Source organism: Furipterus horrens, unplaced genomic scaffold (assembly GCF_987537825.1).
Source record: "Furipterus horrens unplaced genomic scaffold, mFurHor1.1.pri manual_scaffold_12, whole genome shotgun sequence".
Taxonomy (NCBI): domain Eukaryota; kingdom Metazoa; phylum Chordata; class Mammalia; order Chiroptera; family Furipteridae; genus Furipterus; species Furipterus horrens.
The window spans coordinates 25,299,839-25,317,679 of record NW_028327182.1 but is presented as its reverse complement, the minus strand read 5'-3'; the positions used below and the strand labels follow the sequence as shown (position 1 = coordinate 25,317,679).

The 17,841-nt window shown below is 42.9% G+C and overlaps 1 protein-coding gene across 1 annotated transcript in view; it reads right to left on the bottom strand.

Moving 5' to 3' along the window:
- LOC149995963 (conserved oligomeric Golgi complex subunit 6-like) overlaps positions 1-17,637 on the bottom strand; it is a 50,870-nt gene extending 33,233 nt beyond the window's left edge. Inside the window, exons 1-7 of the mRNA XM_090258191.1 lie at positions 17,386-17,637; positions 16,664-16,807; positions 14,515-14,586; positions 13,371-13,429; positions 10,747-10,858; positions 8,651-8,733; positions 8,214-8,315 (exon numbers count right to left, since the gene is read on the bottom strand). Of these exons, the coding sequence (XP_090114317.1) occupies positions 8,216-8,315; positions 8,651-8,733; positions 10,747-10,858; positions 13,371-13,429; positions 14,515-14,586; positions 16,664-16,807; positions 17,386-17,637 (822 nt within the window). The 3' untranslated portion in view covers positions 8,214-8,215. The remainder of the gene's footprint in view (positions 1-8,213; positions 8,316-8,650; positions 8,734-10,746; positions 10,859-13,370; positions 13,430-14,514; positions 14,587-16,663; positions 16,808-17,385) is intronic.
- Positions 17,638-17,841: the final 204 nt, after the last annotated feature.

The window sequence follows — 17,841 nt, the reverse complement described above, 5'->3', positions numbered from 1 at the left end:
TTCTCATTAACTGACACAGTTACCAACATTCCACTACTATGTCCTGTATGATATGTTTTAAAGAATGTTTTTCAATAGTTAGCTCTGACGACAGAAAAATCAAATGGACAGCCAAGTGTTGCTTCCCTGCTCCCACTTCCTGCTTCCCACATGAGAATATAATTCTGAATGACTTGGAACTGGTCTTCATCTTGCAGGTGAGGCTGCTAGAATGATTATAAATTCCATATGTAATATTCAGACTGTTAGAGGAATTTTATGGTTTATGGCTGTGGAGAGAATTTACTGTCCAGAAAATGTTATCTTTAAGTTAGTGAACAAACTAGCCTCCAATTTATTTCCTGGAGCCTCTACCAGAATGAAATCTTGATTTTTTCAAATGAAAGATCTCAAGGATATATTTTTCTTATAATACTTAAATTATTTGGTTCAAAGCTCGTTTTTATAGCTGTGGTGTTACAGTGGAGTTATTTAACTGGCATAAAATCCATTTAAAACAAAGGAACAGAGAAATCATTATATATTCATAGGTCTTTGCTGATGTACCATTAATTGTACACTGAGCTTAATTTATTTTTTCTGCTATTTTTCAAGCCCAGTTATTAACATTAAACTTCAAGTATGTATTTATACCTAGGAATTTATTAGGAGTTATTTTGTGGATTCTGCAAATCACTGTGAGACATTTTACTATCATCATGTTCCTGCTCAAGTCAGTGGCTTTAATACAGCTAAGGGATCCTTCTTACCAATATCCTGGTGCGAGGACAGACCAACCTTCATCATCAACATAAACTCAGTCCCTAAAAAAATTATGTTGGCATAATTTTGTCCACAAACTGGAGTTAAAGCTTGATGAATAAATAAATGGAATGTAAGCATGATTGCTATAATTTAGATTGAAGAATTGCAAATAAAATAAAACCCTTTCATAAGAACTTTATCAAAAGAACTACACTAAATGCCATACTTGGAACCACAGGAAATTGAGATGCTTTCCACTGAAGAATAAATGAAATGGTGCTGGGAAAGTATTGATGAGGTAAGATAATCTCTGCCTTTTTTCCTACTAATAATCTGAGAGATATAAGAATATGGCTTTCTCAATATTTCAGCATAAACTATCAGAGAATCATAGTGAATCTGATCTCAACTTTGAGGAATTGATCATAAACACTTACTGATTAGAATATGATGAATTATTCTTTTAAGGGCTTCATACCTATAACACATCAACGTCTAGTAAAGTAGAAAATTATTTCCAACAATTTGTAATCTTCAAAATGAGAGTAGTTTCCAACAAAAGAATGAATATTATCTAATGGCAATAATGCAGCTTTATATATACTGATTTTTTAAGTCTCAGAGTGACAACAAAAATAAAAGCAATTCTGTCACCTAAAATATTTTTTAAAAAGAAAATTTTAATAAATTGGTCGAAATGAAATTGACACTCTTAAGCTTTTATCTAGGTTATAAAATTAACAAATACAATATCCAGACTCAAATAACTTTTTGATTCTTAAAAAAATCATTGTCTTTCTATTTTGATGTAGTCACATTTATTTATTTTTTCTTTTGCTTCCCTTGCCTGGGGAGATATATCACATAAATATTGTTATGAGCAATGTCCAAGATTTTACTGCCTATGTCTTCTTCTAGGATTCTTATGGCTTCAGGTCAAACATTTAAGTCTTTAATCCATTTGAATTTATGTAACAAGGTGGTCTAGTTTCATTTTTCTGCATATATCTGTCCAATTTTTCCAACACCATTTATTGAATAAACTATCTTTAGCCCATTGTATGGGCTTGCTTATTCTGTCAAGTATTAATTGACTACAAAGGCATGAGTTTATTTCAGGGCTCACCATTAACAAAATAAAGAGACAACCACTGAATGAAAGAACATATTCACTGATACATCTAATAAGGGGTTAATATCCAAAATTTATAAAGGACTTACAAAACTCAACACCAAAACAAAAAACCAACCAACAAACAAAAAAAAACCCAACAACAAACAACTCGATAAAATATGGGCCAAGGACCTGAACAGACACTTTTCCAAAGAGAAAAGTGACTGATAGATGGCCGATAGATATATGAAAATATGCTCAATGTCACTAATCATCAGAGAAATACAAATTAAAACCACAATGAGATATCACCTCACACCTGTCAGAATGATGATCATCAATAAATCAACGAACAAGTGCTGGCGAGGATGTGGAGAAAGGGGAACCCTTTTGCACTGCTGGTGGGAATGCAGATTTCTGCAGCCACTGTGGAAAGCAGCATGGAGATACCTCAAAAAATTAAAAATGTGTCTGCCGTTCAACCCAGCGATTCCACTTCTGGGAATATATCCTTGTGTTCATTACGGTATTATTTACAATCACCAAGATTTGAAAGCAGCTCAAGTGTCCATCAGCAGATAAGTGGATAAAACAAATATGAGATATTTACACACTAAAATACTACTTGGACATAAAAAAAAAAAAAAAAAGAAAGAAAAATTTACCCTTTGCAACACCATGGATGGTCCTGCAGAAACTTATGTTAAGTAAAATATAAGTCAGTAAGGGAAAGACAAATATATGACTTCACTAATATGTGGAATTGAATGAAAAAACTCAACTAACAAGTAAAATACAGACCGACCCATAGATAGGGAGCAGGCTGACCTGTCTGGGGAGTCAGAGTTAGTGGGTGGACAGATCAAGCCAAATGGAAAAAGGACTCATGGCCATGGACAACAGTGTGCTGGCTGTGGGTGGAGGGGTTTTAAGGGGTTAAATGGTAATGGAAAAATACAATGAAAATGAATTTAAAAAGAAAATAGGTGAAATGGTTTTAGCCAATATAAATAAATAAATGAAAAAAACATAGTCTTTTTGATAAATGTATCAATGACTGAAAAGCTTTTAAATTTCTATTTAAAATTCATTGAGATTGAGTATTACCTTCAATGAGGTGTTTAAACAATATTTTCTCTCTCCCATGATGGTCTTAGTAAGTCCCGGATCCTGACTTTTAAATATTTTCATTGTTTATTAAAGCACGCTTTCTATCTCTGAATATCTTTTAGGCCTATATATCCGAATAGGCTTGTGAGTTACTTCAGTTCATTTCCTAGGGTAGCTGAAAAAGAGTTGTCCTTTGTTTTAACATATGGGATAAAAGAACAACTTTTTGAAGTTTCACAGCTTCAAGGACTTTTGGTAGATGCTATTTTCTTTAGCTTTATTATCAGACTCTCATATTTTCTATATAAGACATCTCTATGGGTACTAATAAATCAAAGAAATTCACTCCACCATAAGTGGGCAGTATAAAAATGTGCACAGATAAAAACAAAACAAAACAAAACAAAAAGCCTACAAGCACAGCCAACTAAATGCAGACATTTAGAAAGTATCTCACATACCATAAAAAATCTATTTCACAGAGAAATAAGCATGACAACTCTGAAATAACTAAAAATTATGACACTCACTTTATTGACTGTTTCTGGAAGAGTCAATTGGCCTATGAGAAGATTGTTAACTAATAAGTTACTATTATTTAACAGGGAAGAGATTCTAAAACATTCTGGTGGGGCTATGAAGCCACTCCACATACCAATGTAAGTCTGCCTTCAGAAGGTTACTGGGTCATTATAAAAGGTTTTTTATTTAATTTTTACCGTATTTTTTACATTACAATTTAGTCCCCTGATACCTTCCTCCCCTCAGCAATTTCTACACTGTTTCCCACATCCATGAGAACTTTTTCCCTTTTGCTCCATTCCTCCACACCTAAACCGCCCCCCAGCTGTCATTTGCTCATTATAAAAATTTCTACCTAGATATATCCCAAACTAAAATCAACATCTACTAATTCAGCAGGTTTCTCTTTCTTTGCTTAAGAATTAACACTGGCTTCTACTTGGTTTCTCAAGGGGAAGACTTGATAGATCCACTCTGGGCTTTACCTTTTTACCCATCCAATGTTATGTAATCAGTCACATAATCATGTTTCTGCTTTCTTTTTACCTATACATGATCATTCCCATGCCCAGTAATTTTTATTTAGGTCCTCATTACTTTTCACCATGGTTTTGAAACACTGCCTAATATGTCTTTCGGCTTCTTGATTTACCCATATCTGTCTACTGGCAAAGAGTTTTCTGAAACGAGATATTTCATCATGTCATTCTCAGATATCTATATTTGGGGGGACATTCAAGAACCCATAGTTTTCAGGGAATAGTTCATTCAACAAATATTTACTGGTATCTGTTATACACCTGGCATAGTTCTTGGGGTTAGGTAGACAATAGTGAATAAGAGAAAAAGAAGGAGAGAAAGAGGTACAAGAAAAGAGAAGAAGGACATGCACAAGAAAGAGAAAGAGCACCGCACCGCTCCGACACCCCCTGCGGACGACCTGACGTCTCTGCCCCAGGAGCGCCGTAAGGCAGGCGCCGTTTTTACCCTCATTCTCAGCCACGGAAATGTAAGCTTCTCGAGGCGCAGAGCTTGTCTGAGCCCCAGCTCAGAGCCATGGCCTGAGCCATCACGCAGTGTCGGTGAAACATTCTTAGTGAGAATATGTCTACACGGCAGAAGTCACCTGAGCTTTCCAATTCTGAGCTTTCCAAAAGGGCAAAACACACAAAGGCGTTCTCTTTACAAAGAAAGGTTAACCTTGTGAACAAATAGGAATCTGTGGCCAATGCCACACTACCTAAAACCGATCACCACGTGTTGTCAGGACTGTGAGGCTCATGATCAAACACCAGTATCTCAAAGGGAAGCGGCTGGGGAAGAGCTGTCCAGGCGGAGACCCCCAGGGAACGTCCGCTGTCACGGGGACAGGCGCGATGTGTACTTACTGCTGACCCCAGGGCCAGGGTCACGGGGCCACTCCTGCTCCCAGCTGCGCGTGCTTCCTCGGTCCACGTCTCCGCAGCTGCTGGGCCCCCAGCCTAGGACGCTGTCCCCTCCCTTTCTTCCTCGACAGCCGGACTCCACCTTCAGGACTCGCTTGCCCTGCTCCCCGGGGGCAACTTGCCCTAATGTTCGCCCCTGTCCCTGCCGCGGACACCGGAGCCCTGCAGCCCCTGAGACGTGACCTCTACACAGCAAGGGACACGGTCATTAACATGGACGTGCTTCTAGCTGGTCTCATAAAATAGAGCAATTGGGGGGCCGCGTTTTACTGGTGCTGCGTCCTTCGCACTTACAACTCTGCTGGACACAGAGGAAGGGCTCCGTGAAAAGCACTGGCACGTTCTTTCCACACGGCTGTCCCAGCTCTGTGCTCCAGAACCTCATTACCGGCGAGGCCGTGTTCCAGTGAGAGAGCAGAATAAGGGGCAAGTCTCCTGAAAACGTGACCAGCACTGAGAGGCCGACTCAGGGCGGCCCCTGCCCTTCTGTTTCCTGAACCCTAACTCCCCACTGGGTCCCCTAGTTTCATACAATTGAAGGCATTAAAAACAAAAAGCATTCCCTTTTATTTTGTGTGAGAATTAAAATAATAAAGTTAAAATGCAGAATGATAAAAACCACGTAAGCAAGTTAATGAGGCGCCGGTCCCTGTCCAGAGCGCCGTCACGGGCCCCCGGGCCAGCGCACCTGCGGGAGCCCAGACGTGGCCCCATTCTTTTCTGGAACCCCATTAACACAATTACATGTTCTTCACCTCTCAGTGCTCTTTCTGACCGCATTCCCCCCAGGGCAGTGTGGCTACAGGAGTTTCACTCACAGCTCCAAGACAGCGAATGAGAGGGCAGACGGGGGAAAAGCCTCTAACCTCTGCCTCAGTATAAGAAGTCTGCGCACAGGGATGCCTTGGTGTCCCCTCTCTAGTGCATTCTTTAGCACATAATATGCAAATAAACTGACGCCAGCATCGATCCATACACATAATACAAGATAAAACGATCCTCGTAAGTTATTATAAATACCACGCGAACTACTGCATGTAATAATACCAAAAGTTAATGTGAGTTATCCAAGTAAAAGCAGGGTTTTTCTTCTTTAAGTAGGAAAAGTCACCCACTTATATAAGACAGGTCTGTCCTGCAGGGCTTCCATTGCCAGTTAGCACGGGACATATGTCACATGACTCCTGTGTCAGTGCTCTGCATTCACCTGAAAAATAAGTCACATCACAACCCCTGTTAAATTCCAGTTAGGGCTTTAGGATGCCTGGTGTGCACCCACAGTCTAGATTCTATAGCCAATATCGCACTAAGAAATTGCTTGGAAAAACCTAGAGTAGATGCCTATCAGGAACTGGTTTATGCTGTCAACCAAACTAAAAATTTTAAGCTTAAGTATTTATGTAAGTTTAGATGACCACCTATGCTGTCTGGTACACCCCAAAATTCTAATTCAGTATTGTTTTAAAAAACTACATTTCTAAAAATAAAAACTAATCAATGAAAAAATATTCACTGACCACTACTGTACACATGGGAATGTCTGAGGCATTAGTTACATGGATAACCAATATATAGTAATAAGATCAGTTTTAAGAGTTTGGATTTTAAACGTTTAAAAATCCTTACACCAAATTTTCTCTCTTTTACTATACTTATTAAGAGTAGAGTAAGCTTCAAACTTGTTCAAGAACCCCCAGCCTTTGGTGTATGAGGCCCTCCCACCAGCACTGTGTTCTCAGCATGCACATAGATTTCCACGGATATGCACGCACGGAAATGGAGACATCTTCAAGTCCCTGCACATGCGTCAAAGGCCCACAGTCTGGAACCACTACATTAGAGTCATGGGAGCGCAAAGCAATGGGAGGAAATAGCCTTCCTCTGAGAAAGAAGTCTGACTGCAGAGCAAAGATACACCTAAACAGAGAGTAATAACAGAGCAGTAGATCACTGAGTGCCAAGTAAGCATTTCCTACAGTTAGTGGTCAGAGATGGGGCAGAGGCACTGTGACTAAACACGGTCATGGAGAGCGCCAGGAAAATACAGAACCTAAGCTCAGCCTTGACGATTGGGGTCGGGCTTGGGTACAAACAGGGAAAGAGTCCACCTTCCAAATAGGAGTGAACAGCGCAAAAGAGTGGGGTGGAGAAAGAAGTGTGTTTGGGGGTGAAGAGGAAATCTTCGGGACCAGAGAAACAGTCCCACAGTACAGTACTGGATACGCGTCACTGGGTCACTGGATCTGATCCCTCCCCCTCCCAGCAGTCAGCGGGTTAACCCCTACTAAAACGTCTGTGCTCCTGGTCATTCTTGCTGTCTTCACTACCTTCTTGGGTTCTACCAGGCAATTCTGTGAGCTTATTGAATGAAACATTCTGAAACAAAACTAAAGCAAATAAGCCTTGTGTGGTAGGCAAAGTAATGGTCCTCCAAAGACCCGTAGTCCCTGGGGCCTGTGAGCAGGTTACCGTACACAGCAAAGACACTGTGCAGATGGATTACGGTGACAGCCCTTACACCAGGGCCATTTCCCAGGTGACCTCAGTGGTTCCAAGGTAATCACACAGGGCTTAAAGGTGGAAGAGGCCGGCGGAAGAGTCAGTCAGAGATACAGATGGAAGACGGGTCAGGAGGGATGCAGAGTGAGGAGTGACTCCATCCTCCAATGCTGGCTTTAAAGCTGGAGGAAGAGGCCACAAGCCAGAGAATGCAGGCAGCCCCCGACAACTGGGAAAAGCCCTCGGTGACAGCCAGCAAGGATGCTCAAGCCTCAGTGCTGCTGGCTCTGGGAGCTCAATCAGGCCAACCAACCAAGTAAGGGGGGAAGCGGACGACCCCTCAGAGCCTCCAGAAACAATGCAGTTCCAGTGTGGTGAGAATCACGTCTGATCTCTGACCTACCAAACTACAAGATAATAAATCTGTGATGTTTCACACCATTCAGCCTGTGGCAATTTGTTACAGTAGAAACAAAACATTATTTCACCATTTATAATAAACTTACGTAAATAATAAGAGGTGTCTAATCAACTTTAAAACAATCTAATGTAGATTAGAAAAAATAATCTAGAAATATTGACTTTTTAATTTCCATCCTTAATCAACATATCACTTGACTGATATTAGATGTTCATAATACAAACATAAAGACAGTATGTTCAAGGGTAAAGTTTTTCTTTTTAAAAATCTTTTTTGATAACTAAAATGAAAATATGATGTGAAATAAAGATCCAGTAAGATAAAAAAAAAACAAAAACAAAAACCCTCTAACACTGACATTCACAAACCATAGGACAGACACCACTCACTCTGGGCCCATCGGTAAAGCCGTTTGTACGCTGTCTCCTGAAGCAAGGCCATCTGTTCCATGATCTCTAAACTAAAAAGTAAGTAAGAATTTATCAGAATTTAAACTCTGAGCCAACAGCCTACATCTAAGACCCTAATTATTTCATTTAATTACAGAAGGATTTGGTTACCTCACGTCAGCTTTTTATCATTTTACGAAATAACATTTAAAATTTTTATAATTAAACAAATGTCAAATTTTATTACTGTCCCTCAGTCATCCAACTGCGGTTTTACTCTAAGCACATCGGGCTATCACACGCTCCTTACCCAAAAATACATAAAGACTAAACTTTTCCAAAAAGGATGTCTTCAAATTTTGGAATAGAAGAGGCCAAGCAAGTATGAACTGGAACGGTTACTCACCCTGCTGTTTGCTGGTTTGTATGCAGGAGAACCTTGACATCATTATGAATCTGTTTTACTCTCCCCAATGCCTTGAAAAAATCCTGTAAAATTAAGAATGCGACTTTCAAATGTCCCCGTTTCCAGTAAAGTTACCTTACTCTAAAACGAAGCACCACGGCAAAGGAAAAACACTTTCGCGGGCTCGGATCCTTTCCATACTGGTCTCTACTTCCTCTACATTTTTACATCAAGTGTATATAGCGATTCAAATTCTAAAACCTATGTTAACTCATGATCTACTATCTGCCAAACCGTGTGCTCGCTGCCAGGGATACAGAATGTATATTGAAAAACCCGTGTCCTTTGGGAGTGGAGTCTAGTGTGAGAGAAATGCAAATACAAAACTGCTACATAAAGGAAACTGTGCTGTGCATTACTCATCTTATGACGAAATTAAGCATGGCTTTCTCATCAATGAAGGTGAGGTTTTATGTGTCTTTTACAGTCCTGGTCTTGCCCTCACATCCAAGAGAAGACTGCAAAGTTGGACGCACAAAAGATGCTCATTAAATACATCAGAGCGGACTGACGCTGAACCCCAAGTTGCTTTTACTTCTTAAAAGCATAATTGGAGCTTTAGTTTCCAGGTAGCCAGATGGTGTTCTAAACATAAAAATAATGAATGTGATCTTTTTCTTTGACGAATAGAATTTAAATAAAAAACATCTCCTCCAATACTGCTTGTTATTTCTACCAAGTGTAGAAAAGATAAGATGTCAAATATTTGAAATGTGTCAAGCTCCCTGAACAACCAGGGCAGCAAATACGGATAAATAAGGTCCCTGCCAAGTCTCTCACCTACCCCACTCCCCGCACGCAGGTGACCAGTTACATCCCAGCCTCGACGGTGAGAGGACATGGAAGCTCTCAGGAGCCACTCAGGGAGACACCCCCACCCCCCATTCAAGAACTCCCCTGACCTCACACCCCACAAGGATGACAGCGGGTAGGTTTACAGCTCCTCCCAGTCAGGAAAATAAGAGGTTCCTTTCCAGAAAAACTGAATGTCTTTCAAGTAAAAAATAAATACATAAAGCTTTTCCCTGTTTTCTTAGCATTTTGAGAGGTTTTATAGCTCTGGGCCAGTCTGGAGAGAATGGCACAGGTTAGAACATTCATTAAATGGAAAAAGAAAAAAAAGGAATTTCTAATTCCAGGAAGGACAGAACGTTGTCAAAGGAAGAGCACGAGGCCACTGGGATGCCACTGCACTGAAGACAGAGAACGCACGTCACCAGACGGTGAGGTGTGACAGGAAGAGACCGTGTGCCCACAGGAGAGGGGCTAAACCCTCACACTCCGTGATGGGAAAGCACTGGAAAATAGCTAGCAGAGATAATTGAAAAGTATTTTTAAGAATTTTATTTACTTTGAGAGAGAGGGGAAGGGAGGGAGAAAGAGAGGGAGGGAAACACGGATCAGCTACCTCTCGCAGGCCCGCAGCCGGGGACCTGGCCCACAACCCAGGCCTGTGCCCTGGCCCGGGAATCAAATCAGCAGCCGTTCAGTTCGCAGGCCGGTGCTCAGTCCCTTGAGGCGCACCAGGCAGGCAGGGCAGGCAAAACGTATCTTTTAACAGAAGAACATATAGTTTATTTTTTATAATTGATCAATATCCTATACAGCCCCTGTTCCCAGAATAACAAGAGGAGAAAAGCACCAAGTTTAGTACATATAACTAAAATTAATCGTGAAATGTATCTGCCTGGGTAACTTACCGCCTTTCTGTGCCCACTACATTAAAAGCACCTTCTTTTTAACTATAGATCCAGAACACAGAATTTACAAAAGCAGCAATTAACAGGGTGGAAAATGGCTGACAAAGGATTTAGAGATGGCAGGAGTGGAAGAGGTAATGTAGGTTTTTTAACTAAGCCTTGTACTCTGGCTTCTTTTTAAAAAGTACACATATTGCTTTGAAAGAAATAAAATAACAAAATATGCATCTCATTTCCAAATTTAAAAATATTTTCTTCCTTTAGAGGGTAAAATAGAGCCTTACAATTCTCTGGATAGCTTCTACGACTGCTGTACTCGCAATGACTGTAACCCACCTCAATGATCGGCTCCTCTCTCACACCGCGGAGAAGGCTCATTTCGGCAGAAGTGAGCTGGAACTTCGACAGGAACGCATCAGCCACTTGAGCTCGTATTTCTAATCTTTGGCTAGAACAGTAACAGAAACATGCAATAAAAATCCTGCACACTGTGCGTCTGCCTGGCTTTAAAATAATTCTGTCTCCAACCTTCGAACTTTAAAATAAAGCTGTCAAGGATGCTCAACCCCTTCGAGAGCCTCATTTCTGCCTCCGACACTGGCAGCTGACCAGGGAGGTAGGTGATAAAATGAGTTGATGTCGTGCCACCTTGCATACGTGCACACAAAGAAGTGAATCATTATGAACAAGAAGGAAGTTCACAAATGGTCCCCACATTACAAGTGCTCAGCCACGTACAGGTACCTCAATTGGTCACCTTGTAAGAGTAAGGCTGTCTCACCAATATGCCCATTTTCAGCTATTTTCTTCTCAGGCACCAAAGATTCCTAAGCCTCTGAAGCGTTCACATGAAGTACACAAACCCCAATACCAGACCTATTGTTTTCGTTGTTTTGTTTCAGGTGAGAGAGAGAAGTCAAGAACTCAGTTGCTAATTAAAGTCACTTCTCCACGTTTGCCTTCGCGACTTTTTCTGCATACTCTAGTAATAAAAGGTCTTTTAGAATATATCAACTGAATGCAACCCACGGGGACGGGCGTGCTCTGGCCTGGAATGCAGCCTGCGAGGAGGCCCTGGAGGCCTGAGCAGGGGGACCCCCTCGAGGCCGGTGAGGGGTGCACCTGCCCGAGCAGACCCTCGCCGCTCCTGGCTGCTGGAGCGCCGGTGTGCAGAGGCGCAGATAAAACGTAGGTGCTGCCCTAGCAGTAATCCCAAGGCAGCAAGGTCCCGCGGCCTAATCACACCCAGAGACACCGAACAGAGAGAAACACGGACGCTATTTGGGGGGACAGTACAACCTATGTTCTCTCTGCTTGGTTTGCGCTCTCGCGTTGTGAGGTCAAATGCTCCCGCTGAATAATATAAAACGTTAGAAGGAAAACTCCTCCAGGTGGCAGTAACGTTGTTTATATCAAATGGTAACAGGAACCACCTCATTAAATCTATAGACTTAACTGGCATGCGTCCCTGATGATCATATTAGTGATGATGAAAAGTTACCTAACAGGTTTTGTTAACACTCCTTTTTACATATTTTTATTTCACGTAAATATATAAACTGGATTTTAGTCAAATAAATAGGGATGAGAGCAAATCTGAGCCCATCCAGGGTCCTGTCGCCAAGCAGGCGTGGAGCTTAAAGGGAGGGGGACAGCCAGGGGCTGCGGAGCGGCCCTGTCCCGGCGTCGGGGGGCCTTCCTCCCAGCCCACCCAGCACCCCCGGGGGCACACTGACTGGGACGGACGCTCGTCATCCAGTGCCAGCAGCCCCTTCTGGGTGGAGAAGGGCGAAGGCCGAGGGAAACGCGTTCCGGAAACGCTCGCAGGGCAGCAGGGCCCCGCCCTGAGCCCCAGCGGCCCGCCCGGCAGCTCGCGCTGAAGCTCTGGAAGCCCCCCGAGGACGGGCCGGGAAGGCAGGGGTGCCCGGGGCGGGAGGCTGGCTGGGAATAGGACTCACTGCGGCTGCTCAGCAAGTTCCAGCGTCTCTTAATATCACCCATTAACCGGTCAGTTTCTAATTTTCTTGATCGTTTTTTCCACAGTTGGTTTATTTGAATCAGACTCATACTACATTTGGTTACTTTTAACAATATTATATACCTTAAGATCCAAATTTCTTTTTAGGAGATAAAAATAAATCCTTATTTGTTTAAAAAAATAAAAAACAATAAAAGAAGCTGATCTAAATAGTTTTGAGAAAGTATGAAGATAAGCACAATGTTCTAATGTTGCCTCCTGTAGAGAACCGGAATCCCACACATGTTATATATAAATGCCAACACAACGCTGGCGTTTCAGGTTTTATTTTATGTTCCTTTCCTGGCATTAAAGAAGTTGCACTCTGTATTTATGCATTCAAAAACTTTACTGGATCTGTGTGGTAGGCAGCAGAGACACAAGGAGAATAAGAAATTGTCGTTGTTCTCACAGCGCTCCCAGTGTAACGGGAAAAGAGACAATCAAATGCACAGGAAATGAGAGACTGTAATACACACCGCAACCCCCGCGCCCATAAAATCTCACCTTCCGGCGCCCATTCATTGTCACCAGAGATCAGTGTGCCTGCCTGTGAGCCACGCCAAGAAGGATCGATACAGCTAACTCCCGATTATACCAGAGAAGATTAATCAGTTAAAAAACTAAGATAGTGATTATCAAAAAAATTATTAAAAATCTAAAAATACCTACATTGTTAAAAGCAGTCATTTTGTAATTCTGCAGCAAACAATAAATACATTGTCGCCTCCGAAAAAGGAATAATCCCTTAACCTCAATCAAGTATAATGTTCCTAAGCTGCTATTTTGTTTATTTTACTCTTGGACAATAGCTTAGAACCTTATATGTTGTATTAATTTTGAATCATGTTTTTTATTCTAACTTTGATTTGGTTTTATCTATAATTTTCTTCCCATTTAATCTTCAAATTAATGAAGCGTGACTATATAAGGAAAAACTTACCTCTCAGCTTGAAGCTTAGTGGTTTTTACTATTAAGTCTTGGGTCTGCTCCTTTGCTGCCTAAAATTATAAACATATTTAATATCAGTACATTTCAATTTTTATTATACCTCTAAACACTAACACTGATACTTACTGGAGTTCAGACGTATACTCCAGAACTCACACGTTCATAAAACGCCTGAGCTGTAACTGAAATAGATCTAGAAACAACTCCCAACCCCCAACCCCCACCAAGTCTGGGTTCTCAGAGGCCTAATCCAGACGGTCAAATAAATGTTCTGCCTCGCTGACTGATCCGCCTCCCATCAGAAAACGACAGAGCATCAGCCCCATCTCTAGTGAAGCTATTTTGAGCCTGTGTTCCCTGCAACCAAACTAAGTGCCCAGCAACTAGTCAATATTTTTAAGAAAGTAAATTCAAACCAACATAATTCAGCAGATCACGAACTTTTGATGCATGGAGCTGAGCGTGACGGCCCCCATGGGACTCTCCTAAAATTACTACTTTTTGGACCCAATAACTCCTTCAAAAGCTTATCTTTCTTGTTTTTTTTAAATAATTTTTTTGTTTATTTATTTTTAGAGAGAGGGGAAAGGAGAAAGAGAGGGAGAGAAACATCACTGTGTGGTTGCATCTCACTCGCGCCCCCAACTGGGGTCCTGACGTGCAACCTAGTCATGTGCCCTGACTGGGAATCGAACCAGCAACACTTGGTTCGCAGGCCGTCGCGCAATCCACTGAGTCACAGCAGCCAGGGCCAGCTTATCTTTCTTGATGACATTCTGCTTTAAAGATCCACCTCCACGCTACCTTGCCTTGTACAATTTTTTAAACTATATTTCTCAATTCCTTTCTGCAGGATTTATGGGATATTTATAGGAAAGACTTATCAAAATGCTACACAGCGAGTTCTCTACCAGCAAGATCAAAATATAAAGGCTTCTGGAGTAAACGATATTAGTAAACCATCACCCAAAAAAATACAAAGCACCTATACTTTTTGAAAAACATCATATTTATATTCAAACTTCCTACAGAGCATTGTGTAGTAGATATCCATACATTTTGTAAACCTATCTAATAATTTTTCAAAGCTCACTCTGCACCAGGAGCGATGCTAAACCAAGCCATTATACAGAACCTGTAGGCGACTTGTCATATCTTGACAACAGCTACTCATTGCTTGAACATCCTCATTTATGCTTTCAAGTTCCTAGATAGGAGAAAAGTAACATCATTAAATACATTGTTAAAGAAATTTCTCTTTTCTTAGTCAAATCCTGATTTTCCACCCATGAATACTTTTGCCAAAATTTGACAAAAGGTCACACATTTAAGACTGGAAATAAATAAAAAAAAGTTACCGTATTTTTCATTCCATAAGATGCACTTCCCCCCCCCCCCCCAAAGTGGGGGTAATATGTTTGTGTGTCTTATGGAGCAAATATTGCATCACAGACCATGATGTGTATCACCTGTCAGCGGTAGTGACAGCTGCTAGGAGAGGAAGCAGTGGGCCCACGCAAACCCCCTGGGGACGCTTAAATGTCCCTCTTTACTGCTGAATCTCAGGACGTCTGGTCAGTATGAAGAGAGCGAAGAAAGTGATATCAGTGACTGTGAGCAACTGAGATTCATAGATTCTGACTCCAGCGATGATGAGCTCTTGGTGTTCCCAGAAAACTAGATGAGCACTTGAACCTTAAAGTCTCTCCTCATTTGTTAATGACAGAGATGATGGTTAATACCGCTGTTGACTGCTGTTCACTTTACATGGTTGAAATGTTACTCTGTTGTATTTTATTAAATATTTTAGTGCACCATTTGGTTCAGAATGGTTTTTTTTTCTTGTTTTCCTCCTCTAAACCTAGGTGCGTCTTACGGTCAGGTGCGTCTTGTAGTGTGAAAAATACAGTAGGTACATCTAGTGTTAGAAAAGATGTTAAAAAAAACAACTAGTATTTCTTTGTAGAGGGTACAACAATAAAAAACAGCAAATGCTTTATAAATATTAATATCTCTTTATTCAGAAATTCTAAGACTTTATCTTAAGGAATTAATCAGATAAATGTGCAACAATATACGATCAACAGTGTTGCCTAAAACAAATGGAAAATGTGAAACACTTCCAACCACACACTAGAAACCTGTGCACACGTTAACACTGATTGTGTGGGCATGTACCTGTGTGTTTACTGACATGGAAAGATGTCTATATAAGGTCAACAAAAGTGTTATGACACAATACATAATGCCTTCCCATTTTTTAGAAAAATACATATAAATGTGCAAAAGAATGCAGAAAAGGCCATACAATAAAATAATACCAACAGTTTTATTTCCAGGTGACAGGCTCATAGGTAAACTGTTCTATTTCCACCTCCAGTCCCGCTAAATGCATATGAATTTAACTGGCTGCTAAGCCCTATCCTTTATACCCCTAGTGCATTGAATTTTCATTATGGATAATTTTCAAAAATATCCAGAAGTCGAGATACTATGCATGGCTATGTACGTATCACCTGATCTCATCAATGAACACGTGACCAGGCTTGTTTGATCGCTTACCCACTTTCGGTCTCCCTGCCCAACTTAGAACAACTCCTGTAACATCCGTCCTAAGAACCAGGAGGAGCAGACGTCACAGATCCAGAAATCATACTAATCCGAAACAGAGAAGGAAAACTCTGACTCCAAAAAACCTCCGCTGCCTTGCGGCATACCTCTTCAGGGGAAAGGCTAAGGGAGTAAACCCCGACAGAAAATCCGGAGCCGGAGTCCCTAAGGCGGTTTGACGTTGTAGTCAACACCGGCAACTCCTGCGGCGCACCTGAAGCCAAGCTGTATTGACTCCGTCTTTCCCTTGGACCCTTCAGCTGCGAAGAGAGGGGGGGTCTGCTGCATGGGCAACAGCAGACCCTCCATATCACCCTGCCCAGGCTCTGTAGCTTCAGCTTCACTGGAGAGGACACTCCAGCGTCATCACAAGATGTCGATTCAACACGGGAGGAGACAGATACCGTGTCACTCCCGAGTCGGACTGCACAGCCATTCTCGGCGGTGCAGATAGACTCTTAAGAAGCTACACCATCGTCTCTCGAGACGGACGGCTGCCGACGACGACTAATCCGAAAACACACCTAGGGGCCTCCGGAATAAGTAGTTACATTTTCTCTTAGAACACGGGACATGGAGAGCAAACACGCCGAACGAATGCATAAAAACCCTTAGCGCAGAGCCAGGCACAAAGCACTTTTTCAATACACATTTGATGACAAGCGCTTACGTACTTCCTTCACCTCCTTGAAAATTTTTACAAACTCTTCATTGATGGCTAAGCTCCTGCGTTCAATATCTCCGCGTAAGTTTCTTCGAGTCCGCAAACTATTCTCCACGAAAAAGACGGAAAGCGCCTTGAGAGCCTCCAACATCTCCTAAGCAATGGAGGCAACGAGAAAAGGACCGGGGTCCACGGTCAGATGCTTCCCTCCTCTCGAGCCAAAACTCGATGACATCATTTTCAAACCACGTGTTTCCACGAAACAGCCCCCCCCCCCCCCAATACCGAAGGAGCCCTTAGCAGGAAACGCCTCCCAGAAACACCATCAGGGGCCCGGACCTGGGGGCCGTGGCCTGTGCGCGAGGTTCTTCGCTGCACAACTGCTCGGGGTCGCCAAGATGAGCAATAATAACCTGAACGCTGCGTTTTTCCCAGCGATCACCCCCAGGCGCGCGGCTTCTGGGGTCTGCATTCGCTCTTTCGCAGCGGGCCTTCTCCTGCCCGGGCTCCCCGCCCACTCCGCCTGCCCGCACCCCGAACCGTCCGAGGGCAGGGTCTTCAAGGAAACTCCGTAGACAGGAGTAACGCCCAGGAAACGGTCGCTTTCCCCGGGGCTCCGCTGCCCACTCCTGAGCCTGGCACGCGGCGCTGGGGTTCCCCCCCCCCGCCCCCCCGCGGCGGGGATGGGGTGGGGTGGGGATGCGGGGTCTCCGATACTTCAGCCTCGGTTACCTTGTCATTGTCCAGCCGCGTGTCCAGAATCTTATGCAGCTTCCGCGACAGCGGGTTGGTGGCCTGCGCCGAAGTCCCGCCGGCCCCATTGCTGAGGCCGCCGGCAGCCCCGGCGGTGGGTACCGCGACCACCTCCCCGCTGCCCTCGGCCGTGGGGCACGGACCCACCCCCAGCCCGCGGCCGCCCCATCCCCGCCCCCGCCCGGCAGTGCGCGCACTGCGCATGTGCCCCGCCGGCCGCGCATGCGCCATGGAGAGAAAGGGGGAAGGAAACTGACATCCGGGATGTCAAGGATTTCCGAATGCTGTGTCCACATGGATCTGAGCCGAGTATCAGTTGGGGGCGGGGAGACGTGGGTCTGACGTCCGAGCTCGCTAAGAGCTCCAATGCAGTCCATCTTCCCTGGCTGTTTTCTTTTTCTTTTTTCTATCTTTTAAAAAAGTATTTATTGAAGG